Genomic DNA, 25533 nt, shown 5'->3' with positions numbered 1-25533 from the left:
CTTTGTTTTTTTACTCATCCACCACGACATCCTGCCCCCAGGACCCACCCATACCATTACCAGGTCACCAGTTCTGAGAACCTTAAGATCGGGGTCTTGGACTTACTCATTTTAGCAATGCCCCACAGCACACAGAGCTGGCATTCCATTGCAAGTTCTCTAATAAGTAAGAGAAACAGAACCTCAGGAAGGAACCTGACAATGCTCATCCCATCCAGCTCCCCTTTTGCCCTCAAACCCACTGAACAGATCAGGGACATTGATTTCTAAATGGATTCTGCACATTGCAAAATCCAAGTTCAATTTTTCCCAATATAAGGCCAGTTAGGTCCACACTCATCCGCTACTAAGCATGCTTCTCTCTACCTTGTGTACCCTGTGGGTAATTCACGTGCACATTTATCTCCTCCACCTGAGCACTCCTTGGGGCAGATTCACCATTATACCTCAGCAACTCCCCTCGTGCTAAGATACTTTGTGTATAGTAGACATTCAACTTGTTTGCTTTTAATTCAAAGGTGGACATACTGGCATATGGATACTGAAGCCTAGAACGTAAAAGTACTGCATTTTTTTTTTTCCCATGGGCATCGTGAGGAGTCCTGGAGGATAGTCTTAGTGAACTGGTTTATTAGTTTCTTCTACCATCAAAAGGTCTGGCCTTCCTAAGTGGAAAAACAGAAGGCCAGGCAGATAAAAGAAATGCAATTCTTTCTTCTCTGACAGAAAAAGTACAATGATGAGGGTATTAAGTTTTATAGCTAAGCTCAGCAGATAATAAGCAGACAAAGGATTCCTGCTTGGGGAAAGGTATTTGCTTCTTTGGGCAGTGAAAGCCTGTCATTAATTCACAGAGCCGATGAAAAAGCTCTTATTTTTATGCCTTCTCTACACCCTCTTCCTCACACCCTCCTTGTTCCGGATAATGATGTACCCAGCATGGGCACGCCCCCTCTCTTTGCCCTTCTCTTCTGGAAATCACACTTGCTTCAAGGTCCAGCTCCAAATCCCATGTCTCCTAGGAAGCCAGCCCTGACTATTCAGCTGGTAACTGACTGGTACCGTACCACTCCTGATTTTTCACTGACACTAAATTCCTGCAGCAGACATTAGCTTTTCTATGTCTGAATCCTCCTGGAATCCAGTGCATTCAGCAAATCCTTATCTCCTGATTGACTCGTACCAAGGTACAGTCCTGAGTTACTTCCTCTTAATTGAGAATTCAGCCACCTATTAACTAGAGTTAGCACCAGGTTTCCCAAGCCAGCCAGTTTCTCTGGGCCACTGAGAACATGGAAACCACTGGGAGTCCATCTACCTTGATCTTGGAGGGGCTGGGAACTTCCCCATGGACAGGTAAATGCCTTGAGAAATCCCAACAAAGTCACCAAACCAAACTCCAAATGAGTTAACTCAGAAGTCACAAAATAAAAAGAGCAAGTAAGGAAAGAACACATGTATATATACTGGTTCTCTCTGCTTCTTAAATATGCATTTTCTTCCCACAACAAACCTACAAAGGCAAGTGTGAGAGACTCTACTGGTTGCCTACTCAGAGCAGCTCTTCTGGTTTTCTATTATAAAGGCTGCAGACACACAGAAACCCTCACTCTCCCAGTCTCCCCTGTAGACAGGATGTAGACATATGGCCATCCTGGTCTGACCAATGCACCTGAGGGGAAATCTGCTGGGAGATTCTGGGGAGAAGATTCCCTCCCGGAGAGAGAGAGAAAGAGAGAGAGACAGACAAAGAGAAGAATAAGGCTTTCATTTTCCTTCCCAGTGTCCTGAGAGGGGAAGACTGCTGGGTCTGCTATGATCACTGGACCATGAGGAGCCCAGGAGAGCCCCCCAAGAAAACTACCGTCTCTCATGGAACGGCCAATCATTTGTAAGAAAAATGAATAGGTTGTTTAAGCCATATTTACTGGGATAGTTCTTCCTTTTTCTTTTTTTAAAATTGTACCAAAAGCAATCTAATTGATATTAGATCGTCATGTGAAAGAGCAGGAACCACAGTACTTCTGTACCTTCTCTTTGGGAACTGTCATCGTATAAAACAGTGAGTCTACACGAGATGAACCCATTCTGTTCTGACCGCACAAATAATGCAAGAGTCACTGGGGCTGCACAAAAGAGCCTGAAGCAAGTCCTTGGTGACCTGCTTCTCCATTGTACTCCTTTACCTGTCCCACAAGGCCATCTCAAACATGATCCAAGCAAAAAGGGTAGATTTACGAAGACACACAGCCCCAAGCAGTTCCCGGGTGTTCTTCCAACCACATTCTCCCCTGAGAGACGCTCTTACAGAAATGGTGGCACCGTAACTGCCACGATTCACAGGCAGAGGAGCCGAACCCCACAGTGTGCACGTGCTCTCCTACCTCTGAACACGCCATGCCGCCCCCCACGTGGCGAGAACACGGTTTCTCTTCGGGTTACCTGCGTGACGTCACTCTTTTCTCTTTTTCTCCTTCTCTTTCCCCCTTCTTTCAGAAGGAAAAATATTATCTTTTTTTTTTTAAAAAAAACTGTGCTAACTCTATAAATTTTGTATACTGCAGCAAAGGCAAAAAGAACTGGAGTCCCTATACCCAGAGAGAAGAAATTAAATGTTGCCCTACGTGTTTCCTTTTTTCAATAATTATGTAACTATTTGGATGACTTTAAATTGGGGGGGGGAGGGATTGGCTTTGTGTCTGTCTTTAAGCTTAATATTACATCACAAATATTTTCCCTCTTCACTGATTCAAGCAACATTCAATCTTGTTATTAAACCAATAAAAATTTCATCAAAAAGAGAATTGAAAAGCTTCAAATACCCTATTGTGAAAATGTACCACAATCTCTCTACCCTTTCGCCACTACTGGGATTTAAGTTGTGTCTAATTTTTGCTACTGTAAACAAACAATACCATCATGAAATCCTTTGACTCCACCTCTATTTCCTCGAGGCAGGTCTGCATCCTGCAGCTGGCATGTATTTCTGAAGAATCTTGAGAAGTACTGCCACACCATTAAAAAGGAAAGTATTCTGATGTTCATTTGTAACAGACACTTTCACAAGAGTTGGTCCCGGTGGATACCTGACAGTATCGGGTAATATATTTTTGTTAAAAGCCTTTGCCATTTAGATATAAAAATCCTACTATCCTATTTCTCTGAATACATAGCAATGCTGTTATATTACTACATATGCGTTTTTATCCTTTGCTTTTCTAATTTTGTGAATTCCTTTATTCTTAGGCTTTACCCATTTTTCCATTGGTCTACTTTTCCTATTGATTTGTGAGCTCTTTGTCTCCTACCTTATGTCTATTCCAACTATCATTTTCCTCATCTATCACTTGCCATTTAATTTTGTTTCAGTTGCTGACTGACATTCAGAATTTTCCCTTTTCCCAATTAATTTCAATTAATCAAATCACTAGTGGGGCGCCTGGGTAGCGCAGTGGTTAAGCGTCTGCCTTCGGCTCAGGGCGTGATCCCAGCGTTCTGGGATCGAGCCCCACATCAGGCTCCTCCACTAAGAGCCTGCTTCTTCCTCTCCCACTCCCCCTGCTTGTGTTCCCTCTCTCGCTGGCTGTCTCTCTCTGTCAAATAAATAAATAAAATCTTTAAAAAAAATCACTAGTTTCCCTTTGACTAATTTTTTTTTCCATTTCTCTTTGCCATATACAAATTTTCCTCACCCTTCGATAAAAATTTTCATATTTTTTTCCCCTAGTCTGAATGTTTCTCCTTTTAAACTTAAGGCTTTAAACTACCCACAATTTATTTTTGTATCTGGCAATATCCTATTTGATCTTTTCCCAAATGCTCAGTCTTCACAATAACGCCTTTTGCTACATAATCCATTCTTTCTCCAGGGGTTGGAAATTCTTCCTTGAGCAGAGGTTGATAATTACCCAGAACATAAGATATCACTCTTTCCTTTCATATTCACAGCTGATAGAAGTAACTGCTCCCGGGACTCTTCCCTGCTGAGTGGAGGAAAAGCCTCAGCATTCTTATTAAGACTCCTTCATTCAAACATTTACTTAGAGTCAATTATGTGCAAGCACTATGCTAACAGTGGGGGGATAGATAGGGTGGTTAAGAACAGAGGGGGTCCATCCATGTGGACTTCACATTGCAGTGCATGAGTCCGGCTTATGAGCAATACTTAGGCACTAAAGGTACTGAGGAAATAAGTATACAAGAGAAGTGTTGAACCAATAACTACACAATGACCAGTGTCATGAAAAAGACAACAGAGTGGCATGACAACCTGGAGCAGGGGAATCCAAACATTAATAGAATGGTGGGCCAAAAACGGTTTCCTGAAGATTTAGACTGAGCTCTAAACAATAGATGGGGAAGGAAGTGAGGAGGGAAGACTTCTATTTCAGGTAACACGGTGAACTAGATATACTAGAAAACTATATATAACACATATATAATACATATATATGCATATTGATATGCATAAATTTTCATCCAAGGGTGAGGAAAATTTGTATATGGCAAAGAGAAATGGAAAAAAAATAGTCAAAGGAAAACCCAAGTTTGATTAACTGAAATGAAATATATTTCAAATTGATTAATTGAAATGTATATATGATATACAACATTGTATATCATCCATATGTATATAAGCAATGTGTGTGTATATATATAAGTATAGATAAATAGATATTATATACAGAGTTATATACAACATATGCATACAAATACATACCATATCTGTATATTATATATACCTTAGTACATACTAAAATGTATTATACAGATACAATCGAAATAACACCTATGTCGGGGATGGCATTTTACAGAGTGTTATGTTCTAGGAATCAAAACCCACACTGACTACCAGGCTGAAGGGCCCTTATCCTGTTTCCAGCCCCTTCTAGCCAAGACGTCTTGACCAAATTGCCTCTAGTTTCAGGTTCCTCATCTGCAACATGGGATCATCATAGCACCAACGCTGAAGGGTGGTAGTGATAATTAAGTGCGAGAACCCACATTAAATAGTACTGTGTCCAGTACAAAGTACCAAAGTACCAAATAATGCTGGCTTTTACTGTTCTTTTACTACTATTTTCTATGTATATTGTTGTCTATCTACCATCTTATTTAGTGTTTAGCTTACTAATATTTTCTCCATTGCTCGTTCCTAAACTGGCTAGAGCATTGCCATTTTCTCATACATAGAACCAGCTTTCAAAAATTTAATTCTAGTTTTGCTTTTGATTTTTCTTATTTCACAGCCTTCTGCTATTAACTTTATTTTCCTTCTGCTTTCCTTAGGTCCACACCATTATTCTTGTTTAAATTATCAAGTGGAATGTGAGGTGCACTTATCATCATCTTTGTGCTTGAATAATGAAGGCACTGAAGGCTATTAAAACATCTCCAATGACAGCTTTGAGCACATTCCATAAGCTTTACTGTGAAATATTCCTCTTTTGTGGTTTTCAAAATAGGCTATAATTTTGAGTTTTACTTCCTTTTGGATTAAATAAGCATTTAGAAAAATCCTTCGCCTTCCCGTAATTTCCAGGTATGTTGAACCTCCCATTTAAAAGTTTGTTCCTGATGTAGTATTACTTCATTGCAGCCAAGAATGGGACCTGTATAATTTTTATGGTTTGGAATTTAATGAGGTTTTCCTGTGCCCTCAATTTATGCAATTTTTTCATAAACACATGAAAATCCAATTTTATTCCATTTTATGGATATGAGCTTTGTTATCTACTCATAATGATTATATTCTTAAAACTGCCTTTGTCATTAACAATATGATTTGCCTTTTTAGTGGCTGAAACTCTACCAATATAGCCTACATTTCTATCAGTTTTTGCTTTATATATTTGAAAGCTTTCTACTTAGAAAACAGCTTGGCTATTTCCTCTTACGGATATCACACTTGTCAATTTGAAATTGCTAATTTCAATTAAATACACTTTATAGTTAAGGTAGTCTGAAATTAACATCTGTACCTTCTTTTACTTCGTATGTCTGAGACCTCCTATATACAAATTTATTTTTTATAATTTATTTTAGGTGTATTTCTTGAAGACTGTAAGTATACATTAAGATACTGCTACTTAATCAAGCATCCCAGTTTCCCTCCAATAACAGAAGTCTAAAGCATGTATATTTGTTAAACTAAGTGATGCTGGTTTTGCTTCTGGAATAGTATTTTTATGCATTATTTTTCAGCTTTGAAAAAAATTACATACATTACAATCACCCCTTTTAAATGAACAATTCAACAAATGTATACACATTTGTATACACAAATGTATACACATTTGTATACACAAATGTATACACATTTGTATACACAAATGTATACACATTTGTATACACAAATGTATACACATTTGTATACACAAATGTATACACATTTGTATACACAAATGTATACACATTTGTATACACAAATGTATACACATTTGTATACACAAATGTATACACATTTGTATACACAAATGTATACACATTTGTATACACAAATGTATACACAAGTCTGCAACCACACAACGCAATCACTTTATACGACAATTCTATCACCCTCCTCCCCATTTCCTTCACACCCCTTTCCGGGTGGATCCCCTCCGCCCCACTCTTTGGCCCCTAGTACCACCTGTCTTGCTTTCAAGAATTTTGTGTAAGAGTAATCATACAAAATATGCAGTCTTGTGTGTCTGGCTTTTTTCACGTAGTATACTACTTTTGAGATTCATTGATACTGTTGTAAATATCCTATTCATTGCTGAGTAGCATTCCATTAAACGGATATACAAGAACTGTCTTCTCTGGTTGATGGACATTTGCATTCTATGAATAAAGCTGCCATGAATATCCAATAACCAATTTTTGTGTGTGCATGTTTTTATTTCTCTTGCATGTGAATACCCAGGAGTGGTATTGGTGGGCCATAATGTGAGTCTGTTTAACTTAAGAAACAAACTGTTTCACAAAGCAGATGTACCGTTTTACATGTCTACTAATGTACGGCGGTGCTGGTTGTCCCACATTCTCACCAGCGCTCTGTATTGTCAGTCATTTTAAATCTTGGCCATTGTAGTGGGTGTGAAGCAGAATCTCTGATGACCTTAATTTGCATTTCCCTGATGACTAATGATGTTGAGCACTTTTGTAGGGACTTACTGTCTATCCTTGTCTTCTTTACTGGTATGTCTCTTAACATCTGTTGCCCATTTTTAAATTGAGTCATTTGTCTTCTTGTTACTGTTCTAAGAGTTCTCTGCATATTCCAGATACAAATCTTTTATCAGACATATGCTTTTGCAAATATTCTGAGTTTGTGGTTTGTCATCTTATTAATGTCTTGGAACAACAAAAACTATCACTTCAGATGAAGTCCAATTTATTAGTATTTTTTTCTCTTTTAGCTTGTGCTTTTTATATCCCACTTGAGAAATCTTTGCCTACCTGAGGTCACGAAGATTTTCTCCTCTGTTTTCTTTTACCAGTTCTATTGTTTTAGTTCTTACATTTAAGGTGTAAGATTCATTTTAAGTTAATTTTTGCATATGGTACCGAGACAGTCGGGTCATTTTCTCCCCCACATGTATATCTAATGTTCCAGCATCATTATTTTTTTTCTCTCTCACTCTGTTTTTGCTCCATACCTACGTCATACAGACTTTGTTTCACCTGCAATATTCACCTCCATGACTTAGTTTTAATTCTATTTATAACTTTACGTGTGGTCACCTTTGAGTTTTGCAGAAACAGCCTACTTTTTCTTTCCCCTGATGATCAGAATGAAGAGTGACAGAATTCTACCTGAGTTATACAAAACCCAAGAAACTTAGCACGTTTAGATCCAACACACGCACTTCCTGGCCAGTTTCAAGTGCCTGAACAGCCCACTCCAGCATTCAGGGCAGCATCATTTTCCAACAGCCAAGAGATGGAAGCGACTGAAGTGTCCACTGACGGCGAACGGAAAAAGAAGACTATTCAGCCGTAAAAAAGAAGGCGGTCTGACCATCTGTGACAACATGGCTGGCCCTTGAGGGCATAATGATAAGTGAAAAAAGACTGAAAAGATGAAACACATATAATCTCACTTACACAGGAATCTTGAGGGGGGGGTGGGGGAGGAAAGAAACCCAAAACAAAAACAAAACAAAGAAACAAAAAAACCCCCAAGCTCAGCTACAGAGAAGGGCTAGATGGTTGCCAGAGGTGGGAGGTGCAGGGTGGGCAAAATGGGTAAAAGTGGCAACAACAACACAACTGTTCGGTTATTTGCGTAGGTTTTTAAGAACAACTTTCAGCATTTGCATTCATCTTTGCAACTGACTTAAAACAATTATTTACACATCATTCCATGCGTAACTTCTTCCGGTACATACTGCCTGCCCCTTTAGAACAAGACCTTTTCGTTCTTGAATATTCATTTTGATTACTTTTTTTTGGTTGGCTGGCAAATTACTGATGATCCTTTCCTCAAGAAGTATACACTGGTGTATATTCGGTGAGCTCTTGCATAGAATATCATTTTCTGCTCTTTTTATACACGAGAAAACGTGGCTAGTATTCTGAGGTCTCTGCTCAAAAAGGGCTGTAGACATTTTCTTTTTTCTTTTTTTTTTTAAGACTTTGTTTATTCGACAGAGAGAGAGACAGCCAGCGAGAGAGGGAACACAAGCAGGGGGAGTGGGAGAGGAAGAAGCAGGCTCATAGCAGAGGAGCCTGATGTGGGGCTCGATCCCATAACGCCGGGATCATGCCCTGAGCCGAAGGCAGAGGCTTAACCGCTGTGCCACCCAGGCGCCCCCTGTAGACATTTTCTTAAGGACATCTATTATTACAGCAAAACGGCTCAGGCAGAATTTTTATTCTTCGAAGATATGTGTCTCTCCACCCTCTGCCCTCGCATCGTGGTGGCGCTTCAGAAATCAGGCTCCACTGCTCCTCCGTAGCCACCAACCCTATGTGGCCACTGAGCCCTTGAAATGCAGCCTGTCCAAGTTGAGATGTGTGAAATATACACTGACTCTTGAAGACAGTATGAAAGAAAGTATGCAATGTATCTCCTTAGTAATTTTTAAAATGCTGATCCTGTTGAAATGATAATGTTTTGGATATGTAGTTTTAAATGAAATGCTATTATTAAAATTCCTTTCCCTTGTTTCATTTGCTTTTGGAAATGCGACCAGCAGAAAACTCGCAATTATATCTACTATGCGTCACTATATTTCTATTGGACAGTTCTGCTCAAGAGCCAGACTACTTAGAGGCAGATTCTGGTTCACGATGCTGAATAATTTCAATGAGTCTCTTTTCTAAGATTCCATTTCCTCACCTGGAAATGGGTGGAAATAATTATACTAACCTTAAGGCTTACTGCAGGGATAAAATAATATTATGCATGTAAAGCTATTATGTTGGCACATAATCAATTCTTACTAATGAGAGTTATTATTATTCTTCAAGGAAGGATTTTTTTTAAATCCTCATAACTCAATTATGTTTCTAGGGTAGCCCCTGATGTGGGCAACTTATGGCCCATTTTGCCTAGATTGTAGGGGTTCCTTCTGATCTGCATGCATAGAATTCTTCTCACCTCTTGAGACTTCTTCTTGGGTTTCATCATCCTATGGATGGACCACCCAACACAATCGCCTTACAGTGCCAGGAGCTCCTAATTTTCATTCAATTTTCATCCCACCACCTCAGCCACTCCATCTCGCGGTAACATGTCAAAAAATAAACCTCATCTAAAACACTGGAGCTCTAACATTTCACTCGCCAAATCCAGCCTTTTATCCTTTCAAAACATGTGGACAAAGACTCCTATTCTCACTGGGAAAATATCCTAATCTCCTAATTTCCAGTTCACTCTGCCCATCCCAGTCACCCATTAAATACCTCTGGTCTTTTTTTTTTTTTTTTCGTCTAGCTTAGATTTCAAAATCCATCACTGTAACCACATTTCTGAATCACTGATGCTGATTTTTAACTCAAATTGTGGACTGGTACGGTTTTTGGTATGAGGGAAGAGCACCGCATTAAAGGCCAAAAGGAGTAGCTTTTGGTATCAGCCCTACTTCTCATTAGCAGCATTCTGCTCCATCCTTTGGTAGATTCCTTACTAATGCAAGAAAACAGGTGCTGTTTCCACGCATGGGATTCCTGAGGACACAGTGAAAGAAGGTCACAGAAGCACTTCTTTATCAAGGAGGAACAAACGCCGAATGAGAAGGAACGAGAAGGCCACAGCCATGAAAAGGGGAAGGGATCAACGTCACGATGGGGAAAAGGTGGGTCAGGGGACACTTAATTGCTTTAAATGTGTTTAAGCCACTGAGCCCAAGCCAATGACAGCTCCAGACGGGGCACGTCAGTTACGTAGATCTGACGCACCTGCTGTATCCTGAAGGCCCACAGAAAATAGTAGGGGAGACAGTGATGGACGTCAGCACATTCAAGGAAGGCAACAACATGGAAACCACGTATTGCACAGAAACGTCACAAGATAAATTTAAGTGTCAGCTACGTTCCAAGCGCTGCCATTTGGGATACGGTTGAAAGAATGGAGAAGAGCAGAGGACTCACTCTACAGCCCCGTGGCAAAGAAGCCATGCATTTCTTGGAGCCACTTTTGACCAGGTTTTGTCCTAAGAGCTCGGCATAGAGATTAAAAGTTACAGGCCTTGCCCTCCTGGTTTGCACGGTCTAGTGGGGAAGGCACATGAATTATCAATGACTTATACACTTGCGTTTGGTCTTTATTAATGCTCAGGACCAATGGGGGAATCAAAAAGATAAAAAATTTCGGTACAGCACAAGGCGAATATTTCTAATAGAGTTTCTAAATATGGAACAAGGTCCTTTGGGAGGTAATGGTCTCTTATCTCTGAAAGTATTCAAAAGCAGAAGATTAATGACCATTTATATAGAATATTATAGAAGAAAGTGGAAGGTTATGCCAAATGAATGCCAAGTTCCTTCCTAATTAAGAGTCTATGATTCTCAAAAGGAGACAGGGCCCATTCACTAGGACACTCCATTATACAAAGAAATATTTGCCTGTGTATAAAGTGAACTGTACAACTGACACAGGAAAGATTCTTTTCTAACGCAGATTACAATTTTTGCTGACAATTTTCCACATGTGATATTTAAAAGCCAATGACCGGCCTTCTAAATACGTTTTCAGATGCACTTCACTCCTCCATGTCCACTCTATGATCTCATCCTTGTTACCCAAGAGAGAAGAGCTTACGGCAAAGGCCAGAGGTGCAGTGTGGGCCTTACAGAACCAGCCCTCATAGTCGCAAACCACATGCATAACCCAGGGCCCAAGAAAAACAACGAAGAGTGGGAGAATCGTAACTTTTCCAGACCTGGACATAATATTTAACCCCAGTCAGCCCTACTATATAACATGAGACCCAAAAAGAGAGAAGGAACAAGAGCGAAGATTTAAGAGGTTAATCATAGCCATTTTCAAATCTAAGGAAATAAAAGGGACGAAGACAGAATCTGTGGCTGCCTACTATGCGCCAAACACTGTGTGCTTTCCATTATGAGACCTCATTTACTGCATTTAACCTTCACCAGTAAAGAGAGGCTAGAGGTAACAATTTTAAAAAGACAATTAAGCAATGGGTGTCACTCTCAGTATTACATATTATTAGGGAAGCCGCCCAAGATAATCCCAAAGGTCACACATACTTCACTTTGCTTCTCACTCTTCTGCCGGGCATCTTAGAGCAGATCATGTCCTCCGTGGGACATGTCCTAGGACCCCCTGTCCTTCCTCTGCAGGCCTACCTGGAACCTGCTCCAGCCCCACGGGGGTATTTGGTGACTGCACGTGAAGTCCAACCATTGTCAAGAGTGGTGCCTTTGAACTACTGCCCAGGCCCCACAATCAAAACACCCAGACCCAACTCTGGGAAGAGGACTGTGTTGGAAAGAATCACATGTGAGATCCCAGACAATTCTTAACTGCCCCCCACCCTGCCCCGGGCCTTATCTGTCCAAGACAGCTATTTTTATGGGGGTTCCTTCGAACCCTGAAGCCCTATGGCTTCCTGTTTGCATCAGTCCCTCCTAACTGAAAATGCCCACCATTAAGGAGGCACAACTTCTTGGGAAACAGAAAGGGTAGGGAGCAGTTTATCCAGCCCCCTAATGAGAGGAACAATGGAAGTATGTCTCCCAAAGGACAGCAGGGTGCTGAAGGATGGCCGTTATCTAAAGAGAGCTTCTGTGATACTCCACAAAGAGGAGCACAAAGGCAACAGAGTAGGAGTGGGAAGCCAATTTTTAGAGTCAGCCATTAGTATTTTCTGCAGCCATAGCCCTGGTTCTCACTTCATAACCTTTCTGATGTTGGTTACGAGCAGGCATCAGGTCTAAGAGAAAAGGAGATAAATTAGGATCCCCAGCTGGACAGGTGAATCATGAAACAGCCCCTGCCCCAGCAGCTTCCCACTGTAAGCTCGGGATCATCCTCACCCCAGCTGATGGCATGGCGGTGACCTTCTGGGCCAACTGGGGCAAGATGAAAGGCTGATTGGTACGCAGGGTCTTGTCTGAAAACTGACAAGGTATGTGTTGATTTAAGGCCGACCGTCCAGAGAGTGACCATTCCGTTTGGAAAACAACCCCTGGGTGGGAGTGATGGGGCCGACCCGAACCCAAGCAGCATCGCGGGTGTCCTTTTATCTACAGCAGGAAACTCCATCCTCAGTAGGCCTTTAATGGAAGGGTCATGCTTAAAGTATCTGTTCTTCTGCAACAACCGGGAAAAAACCACCACCAAGAGCTTAGAGGACCCTTGTCTAGACACAATTACAGGGTCCCAACTTAAAGCAGTCCATAGGGGCACCTGAGTGGTTTAGTCGGTTATGCGGCTGACTCTTGGTTTTGGCTCGGGTCATGATCTCGGGGTCCTGGGATCGAGCCCTGCATCAGGCTCCATGCTCAGTGGGGAGTCTGCTTGAGATTCTCTCTCTCTCTGCACCCCCTCCCCGCTCATGCTCACGTGCTCTCTCAAATAAATAAATCTTTAAATAAATAAATAAATAAATAAATAAATAAATAAATAAATAAAAAAAAGCAGGCCACAGAGAAGGAAATCCAACACAGGAGAGCGTGGATTATGCAGACAGGTAGTTCTGGGTTTTAATCCTGGCTCTGCCATGTACGAGTTATATACATGGCTTCGGGTTAACTAACCTCCCCAAGTCCCAGGCTCCTTCCCTGCAGAGTGGGGGTCATCGTAGCACCTGCTCCACAGAGCTGTGAGCATTCTGTCAAAGCAGCACATAAAACACGAGAAACAAAGGGCCCCATAAATAACACATGTTACACTGCAGCCTAATGGGGTCCAGAGGCCCTGAAGGCAGGAAATCTGAGTTCAAGCCCAACTCAACAGTGGCCATTTCACCGCACCGTGGCTGCGGCCCATGCCTCTCTCTTTCCCTTCAGATCTGCTCCAGTCTGTGGCTCCTGAATTATACAATCCCATATCTCACAGCCTTTCATTTGGAGAGGGAAAAGTTAAATAGCAGCCGTGGCATTTATTAGCTGCCTGATCTTAGGCAAATACTCTTCAACTCTATGCTTCAATTTATAAATTATCTGTGAGATGGAGGTAATAAAACTTCTCAGTCCATCCCGCAGTGCTGTTGTGAGGAGCGAGTGGCAGCATGCCTCCATCTACAAAGCTCCCCACAAAAAGAACTCTCCCTCCCTCCGCTCCTCTCTCCTCTATTGACAGGAGCTACACGTCTTGAGCAGAGTTTGGGGCGCAAAGACCCGCTCCATCCTGGTAGCCTGTTGATATGGGGACTTGGAGGCTGGAAATGAACGGGCCCTGTAAACATCAGGAAGACCAAGGAGCCTTTCACAGGCCGCAGAGACCAGCAAGCTGAGTGATCGCTATTTGCAAATCTACACTAATTGGTCATTACCGAGAGAAGCATACCAGTCCACTGCGGACTTCCCACAGTTCATTTTTAATCATGCACCAATCCCTCATAAATTTCCTCTCCCCTCTTAGTCCATTCTCCAGCACTAACAGATATAACAAGGGGCCCACAGGAGTGTTTCTGAGAAATGCCATTTCCAACAGCTGTACAAAGTGATTCCTCGGCACCCGATCGGGGGAGGCCATCATGTGTGTTTGCTGAGGGTACCATCGGACACGCTCCGTGAATGCAACTGCAGACCCCGGCACAAGTCCTTTCCTCTCCTGCTCTTCCTCCTTTGCTAACGTCAGCAAATGGATGGTGTTTTAATGCGTTCACGGAAAGACACACACCTGTCCCAGGGCTGCTCCTGGGACGTTCCACAGGCGAGCACAGATGGAGCTGCTTTATTTATGCCACTGCAGGGACACTGGTAGACAGCTACCTGGCCGTCCGCCCGTGCCCCGAGGCACAACGGGCCTCAGGAATGTGGTGAGCACTGACAGTGATCAAGAAAGCTCTTCCTGATGGCTTTATTACTCTTAGGGACCCAGCTCTGAGTTTACTGTAGATCATCGTTTTGCAAATGTTTTCATAGGCCAGGCATCACACTAGGCATTAAAGATGCAAGGCTGATGAAAAGCAGACATGTCTTGGCCCTTTTGGAGCCGACTGTCTAGGGGAGGGAAGCACCTTTACCAGCGTGTTCCACAAAAGCACAAAAGATCACACTCGGCGTTGGGGTCACTGAGGAAACGTACGTGATCCTATGAGAACGTACAGCAAAGGATCCCCTACGAGATAATGAACGCAGGGAAGGGTTCTCAGTAAATGTAGCTTAAGCCAAAGAACGTGGAATTAACTAACAACGGGGAAGAGGAGGCCGACTGGGGAACAGAGCTGAAGAGAGGACTAACCTGTGCAGTAGCCCCCTGCTGGGGGAAGGGGCCGAGCAGACGTGACGACCTAGTGCGTGAGCAGTGGTCCAAGCGGGCGTAGGACGAAGCGAGGGAGGCAGGAGCCAGAAAGCGCAAGGAAAAGCCACTCAGGGCTGTGGTCTCCATCTTAGGAGCACGGGGAAACCACGGAGGGTTTTATGCACGGGGAAGGGGATGGCATGGTGGGGCATGCTTCTGGGAAAGCCACCTCATGCTGCTGATGGAGAATCCATTTGGGGGAGGAGTGAGCAGAGGGGAAAAGACGCGTCTGAACAAAAACTGCTGTTGTGTTGGGGAGAGGTCACAAATGCTTACAGAGGGATGGTGGCGGGGGAGACGGAGGGCAGCTAGGATGTGGGATGGGCAGACGTGGGGAGAGGGACAGGGGGCTGTCAGAGATGACCTCTTGGTCCTGGAGGAGCAGCTACGTAGGCAGACAGCAGTACTACACCGAGGAGCGGCTCCAGCTGCGGGGAGGGGGCAGATCGTGCTTTGGGGTTTGCAGAGCTGGATTCTATATAAATCATCACGACTGTGATCATCCATTATGGCAACACCGTGTTTACAAAGTGCTTTCATACTCATTGACTTTACAGGATACTGACAAGAGTCTCAAGAGATACAAGCTGGTGGGACATGGGTGTTTCACTGGTAGGAAAATAAAACACAGGTGTTCGGGACCTGGAACGGGGTGGTCAGTAGCAAAGAGCACAGGACACTGGAGACAGTATCTTTTAGAACACATCTGATTGTATTTTCTTTCTTATTTTTTTAAGCCATGGACCCTCCAATTTGAACGGATAAGTCCAGGATGTAAAATAATGAACAGCCAGTCTTCCTGGACGCAAGTGGGCCACGTGAGAGAGCACCAGTCCCTCCGCCCCCCATGTCATCCAAGACCTCAACCTCAGGGGAGCCCCAGCATTCCCAGGAGTGGATAATAGCCCTGTGTGCCTTACTCCTTCGGTGTCCCCCTGTCCATGGATTTCAAGAGCTTTTTTTATTTTTTATTTTTTTAAAGATTATTTATTTATTTATTCGACAGAGATAGAGACAGCCAGCGACAGAGGGAACACAAGCAGGGGGAGTGGGAGAGGAAGAAGCAGGCCCATGGCAGAGGAGCCCGACGTGGGGCTCGATCCCACAACGCCGGGATCACGCCCTGAGCCGAAGGCAGACGCCCAACCGCTGTGCCACCCAGGCGCCCCAAGAGCATTTTTTAAAAAAGATTTTATCTATCTATTTATCTAGAGCGTGCACACAAACAGGGGTAGAGGCAGAGGGAGAGGGGGAGGTAGAGGGAGAAGCAGGCTCCCCACTGAGCATGGAGCCCGATGCAGGGCTCGATCCCAGGACCCCGAGATCACAACCTGAGCTGAAGGCAGACGCTTAACCAACTGAGCCACCAGGCACCGCAAGAGCATTTTAATCCTATGTTGCCTTGGCTGCAAAGGGGAGTGGGGCATTTTCAAAAACCTGTGCATTTCAGACACTGCTGGGCCTTCACGGGAGTTACCTTGTTTAGTCCCTGCCTTGGTGGCGTGACTGTCACTGTGCCACCCATTAAACACCTGATCAAGCCTGGGCTCAGAACCCAAATCAGATGGCTCTTCAATGGCAAGCCAGGGTGTGAACTTGGGGTTCTGTTGAACCACTTTTGTGTTTTCTTAAAAAGTAGGGGGTACGGGCGTGCAAGGGACAGGGCACAGGATTGCCCAAAAAAAGGAGAGTGAAGGAGGCAGAAACATCCTGTGTGCCGGGCGCTGCGCCTCCCCTCCCATTGCTTTTCCCCACTGTTGGCGCTGAGACCCTGGGAGACAGAGAGGCTTGCTTTCACCTTAATTAGCGTAGCAATTTGCTAAATTTTGTTTTTCCCTTTTAAGAGTGTTAATTTTAGCTCAGAATAGATTGGAATGGCACACAAATTACCACGACAATCCCCAAATGCTAAATTCTGAACATCTCGATCAACCTCAGAGTCTGAAATATGGGAAAATCAGAAACTCCGGCCGGCATCTCTGTGATCTATTTAAAATGTTATGGCTCTGAAATGAAAAGATAATGGCTTTATGAGGTTTGGAACAAGCAATTTGCTGGAATCAGCCTCAGCCTAGGTGTTTAGTCCTTCCCAAGGTGATTGCAGACAGAGCATCAACATATTTCTGCAAAGTTCCATGTTCCTCTAACAACGGCCATTTGTTAAATCCACAAGCATTACAGGGTACCAACTATGCACCAGAAATCAGAAGAGTGAGACGTGCTCCCTGCCCTCTCCCCTATTAAAAAAGGTTCTAAACTGAAGCAGGAGACAAAGATCTCCTCTTTCCTGGAGAAATCAGGGAAGGTTCTCCGAGGAAGTGCCGATGCAGCAGAGTCCTGCAGGGTGAACAGGAGTTGTGACAAGGTAGGTGGAAGGGTATGTCAGCTAAAAGGAAGTGCATAAGCAAAGCTCAAATGTAGGAGAGCGAGCAGAGACCAGAGGTGGTTTCCTAAGGCTGAGTAACAGGATGAATTTCCGGGAAGGACCCAGATAAGATGGGAAGAAGAGTCAAGAACCAGAAGAAGCAGGACTTCTTGAGAGTGTGAATCTCAATCCTGATCCAGGCAACGTGGCACCACAGACAGGTTTTAAGCGAGTAAACGACATGACCAAACGAGTCTCGCTCGGCGAAACCTTCTGCTCCAACACGATCTTTCTATTTATTCGGCATCATCTTTTAAAGCACATTCACATATATTCTCTCACTTTTGCCTGTTCATTACCCAATGAGATTGGTGTGATAATGCAGTGATTACTGATGAGAAAACAGACACAGCAAAGGTATAGATTGTTTATTTTGTATCTTATGATGAGTCTGGGTAGCAGAATTCTCTAGAATTCTCTAGAAGAGCTACCACAGACCTCTTTCAGATGCCTACCAGGCCAACGGTATCCCCCTCTAAAGAAAGCCTTGGTGACCGGAACAGCCCAGACCAGCACGCATTCTGTGCCGAAGAAGGGGCCCCTTTGAGGCTTTCCCTAGGGAAATCAGATCTGGGTGGCAAACAGCCTCAGTTACACCCTGGACATTCCCAGCTGAAAGCTGAGGTTTCTGACATTGCCAGTCTACAAGACCACAGCCAAGAAAAGCGTCCGGCATGAAGAGGCACTCAGGGAGGCCCCTCTCCCTCCCACTGCCTGTACCTTGAGCTCATCCGCATTGTAGAAGTCCACACGCACGGCAGGCACCATCCAGGTCTGGAAGAGCGTCGCCAGGATCTGCTCCGCGATGGAGTCGGCAATGAGGTGGAAATGCAGGGGGTTCCGCCTGTGAGAAGTGGGGGGAAGAGGAGTCAGGAGGGACAAGTAAGGGAGCTCCAGCTGCAAAATCACATTCTTACCCATTTGTAACATGTGGTCAGTTTCTAAGAGCAGCTGTGAAAGGAAGTCAGGCACGTTACCAACCCAATGCTTGCTGGTAACCAGGATGCCAGAGCTGAAAAGGAGAGAAGGAGATCACCACCCCCTCTTAGGATTTCAGACAGGGTCAAATCATTGGTAACACTCCATTCAAGCCAACCACCATATCTGTTACTAGCATATTTGTGTCTCTAAAAACCTTAAGCAGAGCCTATGTTAACAATTTGGCCAACCCTTTATTTCTACCACCTAGATGTTTGGGCATTAGTTTCAGGAGCACATGGACAGAGAATGAAGTCTTCAGATCTGCTGAATGCAACAGGCAAGATACTTCTCCCACAGCATGGTACTGAGTTCTGTTTGCTGCTTGTTCTTCTCCAAAAGAAACCCAGGCATCCCAGATGGCATCATTGGGGACCCCCCCATCACTGAATACCAGCTTACCCTCACTTTTAATATTTCTACAGCTTTGAGTTGTTCCCCTCAACCAGCCATTACTGGGGGAGCCCCCAAAATACAAAGCAGCATTACACAAGGGGAAAGCTTCCGGAGTCAAATGGAAATGGACTCTGGTCCCAGGTGTGGCATGTATTAGTGGGGACTTGGGGGATGTCACTTCTCCCTCTCTCTGCAGTGCTGCTGCTTCGTTCTGTAAAATGTTGAGAAAAAGCTCCTTATCAGGCTACTGTGTCAATTAGATAAGTGTAATATATAATGCATATCAAAAATAAACACAGGACCATAAAGAGTAGATATGCCTTCTACTGTCATGACTACTACTGAGCAAGCAGAAATAATAGCGCCAACTGCAATAGCACAAATGAGCACCTCTGGGAAATCTAAAGATGAAAATGACCTGGTTCCCAGGACCTCAGGGAGCTCACACTCCTCAGAGAGACAGAAGATCCGCAACGTAATAAAAACACAAGGTGGAACATAACATTGATAACAACCACAACACAACACGACATTCTTCGGGCGTAAAGAACAAAAAGGGCGAATTCTGACCGGGTCGCGAGGACGTGGAAGAGCTGGGGAAGCTGTGCCCTAAAAGCTAAAGGAGTTTGATAGGAAGCAAAGGGAGAGGGGACGCAATCCAGGGAGTGTGGCAGGAGACTACAGCCAGAGCGCAGGGGGTGCCGGGAGCGCGTGGGGAGAAGTGGTTAGCTGGGACTCTAGACTCAGAGCAGAGGAGGAGGGTGGAGAGAGTGCAGGAAACACTGCAGTCAACACCCGAGGAAGCTGTTCCGACTTCCTCAGCGAGGCTTGGGGAGAAATGTGACCCACCTCTTAGGTCTCAGCCTTCTGAGGCTCTTCCCAGTCCTGTTCTAGATACAGAGACTCTCTCTCAGTTCCCCGTTCCCCCTTCTTCACGTGAGACTCTGCATATTTGATTTGCTCTGTAAGAAACCTTGCATTTGCTCATTGGATAAACACTTACTGAGCACCTACTATGTGCTAGATGAGCAGGATGCTGGGGACAAGGCAGGACACACCATCGCTGCTCTCACAAATCTCACGGTCTGGGCCCCTCTTCTCCCACCCTTCACACTCTGCAGCCAGCGTTTACCTCTTATCCAGCCTTCAGTTCCGAGGTCTACCATTGTTTTTTCCTCGAACCCTTCCCCAACTATCCAGGCCTGGTTCAGGGGCCCTTCCTAACAGTCATCTCAGTACCAGGCACCCACCTTTAGGTTTTGACCACCTGTTGACCTGTCTAGATCCCCGCTTGACTGTGAGCTCAGGGAGGTCAAGGATCGTGCCAGTCATGTTCCAATGTATCACCTCATAAGCTAGCTCTGTGCCTAGAATGCAGGAGGAGTTCAGTAAACGGACCGAATGGATGGATGAGTGATGGACAGTAGACAGATAAGAGGAACGGAGGTGGATACATCATGCAGAAGATGAGACCAGGGCAATGTGAAATGAGGATCTGATTGAGATCATGTCTGGGGAAGAGCAGCAAGGAAGCTGAATCTAGAGGGATTTCAGGAAAAGAGATCTTAGGAAAGAGGGAAAATGAAGTGGAAGAAATAGAAGGGGACACCGTAAATTCCTGTTCATCCTTCAGACTTCCCTTTGTAAGCCAGCTCTTCCCAGACACCTTCTTTGAGCTCATCCGGGTCCCTTTTTCCTGCTAACTTGGCATCTCCTATAAAAAACATGCCTACCATTTTTTTTTCTTTTTAAGTAGGCTCCACACCCAGCTCAAAGTGGGACTTGAACTCACAACCCTGAGATTAAGACCTGAGCTGAGATCAAGAGTCTGACACTTAACCAACTGAGCCACCCAGCACCCCCAAACCTGCCTACCATTTCTAGTATGACACCGCGACACATACTCAAGCATGTGGCTCCTTGACTCTACTGTGAGGTCTCTGAGGACAGAAACCCATATTTCCACCTCCATGCCTACTGCCCAGCAGAGAGCCTGGCACATAACAGGTGCTCAACAAACACTTGTGCAAGAGGAAAAGAAAGCCAAAGACCCTCCTTCTAGGTCACCATTAACCTTACTGTAAGAGGGCAAGGACGGTCAACAGCATAGTCTGCGCCAACGGTACAGAGCTGGGGGCTCTCTGCTCTAGAAAATCTGGATTGGAGCTCTGGCTGCATTAACTACTAACTGAGTGACCATAAGCCAGTTAACCCATCTTTCTAGGCTTCAATTTATTGATCTTCAAATCAGGAACAGTAAGTAAACAATATTGCATGGTGAGGACTGTGATATAATATAAAGTGCCTGGCATATAAGATTTTAATGTATGGTCTGAATGTCTGCGCCCTGCTCCCTCAAATTCATAGCTCAAATCCTAACCCATAAGGTGATGGTATCGGGAAGTGGGGCCTTTGGGAGGGGATTAGATCGTGAGAGTGGAAACCTCCTGAAAGGGATCAGTGTCCTTAGAAAAGGGGCTCCAGAGAGCTCCCGCCCTCCTTGCATCATAGAAGGACACAGAGAGAAGCCATCAGTCTGTAACCAGAAAGCAGCTCCCCCCCACCGCCCCTATCAGACCACGCCGGTGCCATGATCCAGGACTTCCCAGCCTCTGGGACTGTGAGGAATAGATTTCTGTGGTCTGCGAGCCCCCCTTGGTTAGAGCAGCCTCAAGCAGACCAGGACAATCATTGTCAGTGCTAACTTAGGAAACTGTGATTTTCTCTACTGCTTTGCATTACTTTTCAAATGAAGTAATTTCAATTAGTTCCTCCATCCATAAACCAAAAAATGAGTTGAATGAAGAAACATGCAACAAAGAGCTATCAAGCAGTAAGTACATGTAACGCATAACAGGGGTTTAGGTGATGCAGGAGCTGGGACTCTCCTCTCTTGCTGAAGCTATCAATCTGGCAGAAACACAGAGAGAATGCAGATAACTACAAAACCGTTGGAACATGGGTGTGCCCTAACACTGGGCCACCGCACATGACTGCAAAGTTTGGGAATGGCAAACCTCCTGGAGAGCCAACTGAATAGACGGATATGGACAGTAAGTGAAGGGTACCCCTAGAGTTGGATGGTGAACAACCTGCACAACTGTATGGGATGGCTCTGCAAGGAGAAGCACAAAAGCTACAGGGGTGGAAGAGGTGACTTCTCAATAGCGGAGAATCTAGGACGTTTGCACGGACTATGTGGCAAATAAGCCAGACCTTTGGATGAGAAGAGATGGGAGGATGGAGGAAGGCATTCTGCAGGATGTGACGGAAGAAGGGAAAGAACAGAGGCAGGAAAGTACATAGCATGTCTACTAAGGAACAACAGTCTTCTTCAGGTGGATCACACAATAACATTTATTGGACACCTACTGCATGCCAGGAATCGGAAGGATAAAAAGAAAAAGTCAAAGTCCTAATGGCAGGCTCGGCCAGAGTGCGTGACTTCTTAAGATCCATGACTTTCATTATCTAAGAGAAAGACAAGATTTGGGTGCTGAGCAGGAAGGAGATCAAAGTTAATTGGACGTTAATCGGACTGCAGAGCAGAAGAAGATGGACCAGCGTGGGAAGAGGAAAAGGCTCACGGAGGAGGACGCTGACAGCATGCGTATGAGGCCTTCCCCTTACCAGTTCTTGCTCTGGTCTATTTCAAGCATCTCCCCGGAATGTAGCATAAATCCAGAGAGACACTTAGCTCATCTTTAGGGAAAAACTAGCTGTTTGCTTTGTCAAAGGGGCCCGTGTGCCTCATCAGAAGAATAGGAAAATGCTGCATCAGAGTATATACCCAGCCCCCCCGCCCAGGGGACCACTGAGACCCTGCCAGTTCGTGGACAGTCCCACCAACCCAAGGCAGGCTCACCAGCAGCAGCGTGATCTTACTGCCTCGAAGCCGAATGCCCAGAGCGGCTCTGCTAAACACCACTCTGGGCACCACCATGAGGATGTGGGTCCTGCCAACTGCCCCTCTCGGAAGCCACAGGAAAAGCACCTGAAAACGCTGCCCAGACTACTTTGCTTCAAGTTTCTGTGTAAACCAGAATGTTTCCCTCAAGTGTCAATCTATAAATCCAACCACCAACGAGATGGCCGCACCTTCGCACCCATGGGCCGCTGAGAGTTAAGATGGCCTAACTGTGACTCTCCTAACCCCAGCTGATTAAGAATTGGTGGAGCGGTTAGTAACCTGTCTCTCCTCAAGAATGTAAGCTCCCTGGGGACAGACACTGGTTTCTCATTCACTGGTGTAGCCTAACCCCAGAACCACACCGGGCATAATAAATGGGGGCCCCTAACACATGTCCGTCCCCCTGAATTCCCTGCCAGGGCGAAGGGCACCCCATTCATCCAGCCTCACGAGCTAGAAACAGGGGCATCACCAGGGCTCCCTCCCCACCCATCTTCCGCACACCCAATCAACTCCACGCCCTGAGAGACAGCTTCCTCCGGTGATGAGCAGCCAGGTCTCTAAAGCCAATTGCCTGGCCGCTTCTTATCTTGGTTTGTAACAAACTAGGGATATGACATCACGCAAGCATGTTAGTCCTGGACTCTCAGCTTCTGAATCTGTAAAGTGGGGCTGTTACGATCAGTTTGAGCTAAAATGTATGAAGCACTTTGAACAGTGACCCGCAAGGAATATGGACGTAATAAATGTTACATGATGAGTGTATCTGCTCTTCCGTGAGATCTCATGAATATATTCACCCCTTCTCTGTCTCTGAGATGGCTCCCTCTAACAGATTCTCTGTCCTGTAAGCCCTGAACTCCCTCCAAAACGATCACACAATCCCCTGCCGTTGTATATGAATGAAGTCCAATGCAATGAATATCCACCGTGCAATGAACGAAGTCCACCCTCCTCCATGGAGCTAGCAGGATCTTTGATGATCTCATCCTCTCCAAGCTCATGTCTTCCTCCTCCCTCCTCAAACCTATGCTCCAACCATTCTCTTCCCCAGATCTGCATGTAATCAACTCTTCTCCTTCCTGAGGATTAAGTGTTACCTCCTCAGGGAGGCCCCCCATGGCCACTCCACCCAAAGTGCCCCTCCCCCCACTGCATTGCCCTGTTTGGTTTTTCTTAGCACTTCTTAGTATTATAATCTCTATATTCATCTGCAGGTCTATCTCCTGCCCACTGCTAGAATGTGAGCTGTGTAGGCCGGAGTTTCCCTACTTTCACAATGCACCTGTCCTCTTCTGTTCTCTCTCTACAACCCCAGTGCTGGGCAAGCGCCTAGCCACAGGTGCAATGTCCGAGATTAATCAGGTTTTCCTGCAGGCTTCTGTGCATGCTGTCTCTCTCCCCTGACCACCTTCACGTTGCCTTGCTAACTGCGTCCAGTCTTCCCAGTCAGTGTAGACACCAAGACACTAAGGAAGCCATTCCACTGTTCACATGTCCTTCTTTGTGCCTCCCAAGGATTTCAGGGCTCAGAAGACAGGTGAATGCTATCATCTAATGACCATTCACTTCTCTGTTCCCTGCTGGATGGGAGTCTTGGCACTGGAATTGTGTTTTGTGAATAGTCTTATCCCCAGATTTGTATTAGTCCCTTGTAGATATAACCACCCAGTAATTATTTATTGAAAGAATAAACAAACAGACAAGTTAATAATTATCAAAGAGATCTAACCGTCCTCACCGTCTGACAGATACCCAGTGCTATAAGTAGAGGCACTTAATGGGGCACCTGGGTGGCGCAGTCATTAAGCGTCTGCCTTCGGCTCAGGGCATGATCCCAGCTTTCTGGGATCGAGCCCCGCATTAGGCTCCTCCGCTGGGAGCCTGCTTCTTCCTCTCCCACTCCCCCTGCTTGTGTTCCCTCTCTTGCTGGCTGTCTCTCTCTCTGACAAATAAATAAATAAAATCTGTAATAAAAAAAAAAAAGAGGCACTTAAGAAAAAAATGTGGGAGCAAACCTTTTAGCATTGACTTGGGCAATGGTCTCTTAGGAACAAAATCCAAAGCACAAACCACAAGAGAAAAAAATAAACTGGTTTTCATCAAAATTAAAAACGTTTGTTTCAAAGGATATCATCAAGAAAGTAGAGAAGAAGGAGGGCACGTATTGCAATGAGCACAGGGTGTTACAAACAACGAGTCATGGAGCAGTACATCAAAAACTAATGAATTACTGCATGGTGACCAACATAATGATAATAATGAAAAAGAAAGTAGAGAAGATAGCCTCAGAATGGGAGAAAATATTTGCAAAGCATTGATCTGATAAGGGATCTGTACCCATAATATATAAAGATCTTTTACAACTCAAACAATACAAAGACAAGTAAGCTGATTAAAAACTGAGCCAAGGAGGGGCACCTGGGTGGCTCACTCACGCAGGCGTCCTACTCTTGGTTTCAGCTCAAGTCAGGATCTCAGGGGTCCTGAGACAGGGCCCCGTATCAGCCTCCTCGCTCAGCAGGGAGCCTTCTTGAAGTTCTCTCCCTCTGCCTCTCCCACCACTCGCCTGCTCTCACTCCCTCTAAAATAAATAAATCTTTAAAAAACTGAGCAAAGGATTTGAACAGCCATTTCTCAAAGAGGATATACAGATGGCCAATAAGCACAAGAAAAAATGCTCAACAACATCAGACACCAGGAAATGTCAATCAAAACCACAAAGTACCACTTCACACCCACTAAAACGGCTAAAATAAGACGACAACAAGTGTTGGTGAGGATGTGGGGAGACTGGAGCCCTCATTTGTTACTCGTGGAATTGAAAGATGGCGTAACCACTTTGGAAACTGGTTCTGGGGGTTTCTCCAAAAATTAAGCATCAAAAGTTACCACTGC

At 44.7% G+C, this 25533-nt stretch overlaps 1 protein-coding gene across 2 annotated transcripts in view; it reads right to left on the bottom strand.

Moving 5' to 3' along the window:
• Positions 1 to 25533, bottom strand: part of LARGE1 (LARGE xylosyl- and glucuronyltransferase 1) — a 513664-nt gene that overhangs the window by 237010 nt on the left and 251121 nt on the right. For both annotated transcript variants that reach the window (XM_045779979.2, XM_045779980.2), the window contains exon 5: positions 18072 to 18195. In XM_045779979.2, coding sequence (XP_045635935.1) covers positions 18072 to 18195 — 124 coding nt within the window. The remainder of the gene's footprint in view (positions 1 to 18071; positions 18196 to 25533) is intronic.

The sequence above is a fragment of the Ursus americanus genome, chromosome 17 (genome assembly GCF_024610735.1).
Source record: "Ursus americanus isolate L20-20 chromosome 17, mUrsAme1.1.p, whole genome shotgun sequence".
NCBI classification, from domain to species: Eukaryota; Metazoa; Chordata; class Mammalia; order Carnivora; family Ursidae; genus Ursus; species Ursus americanus.
This window is presented reverse-complemented; position numbering and strand designations above follow the sequence as displayed.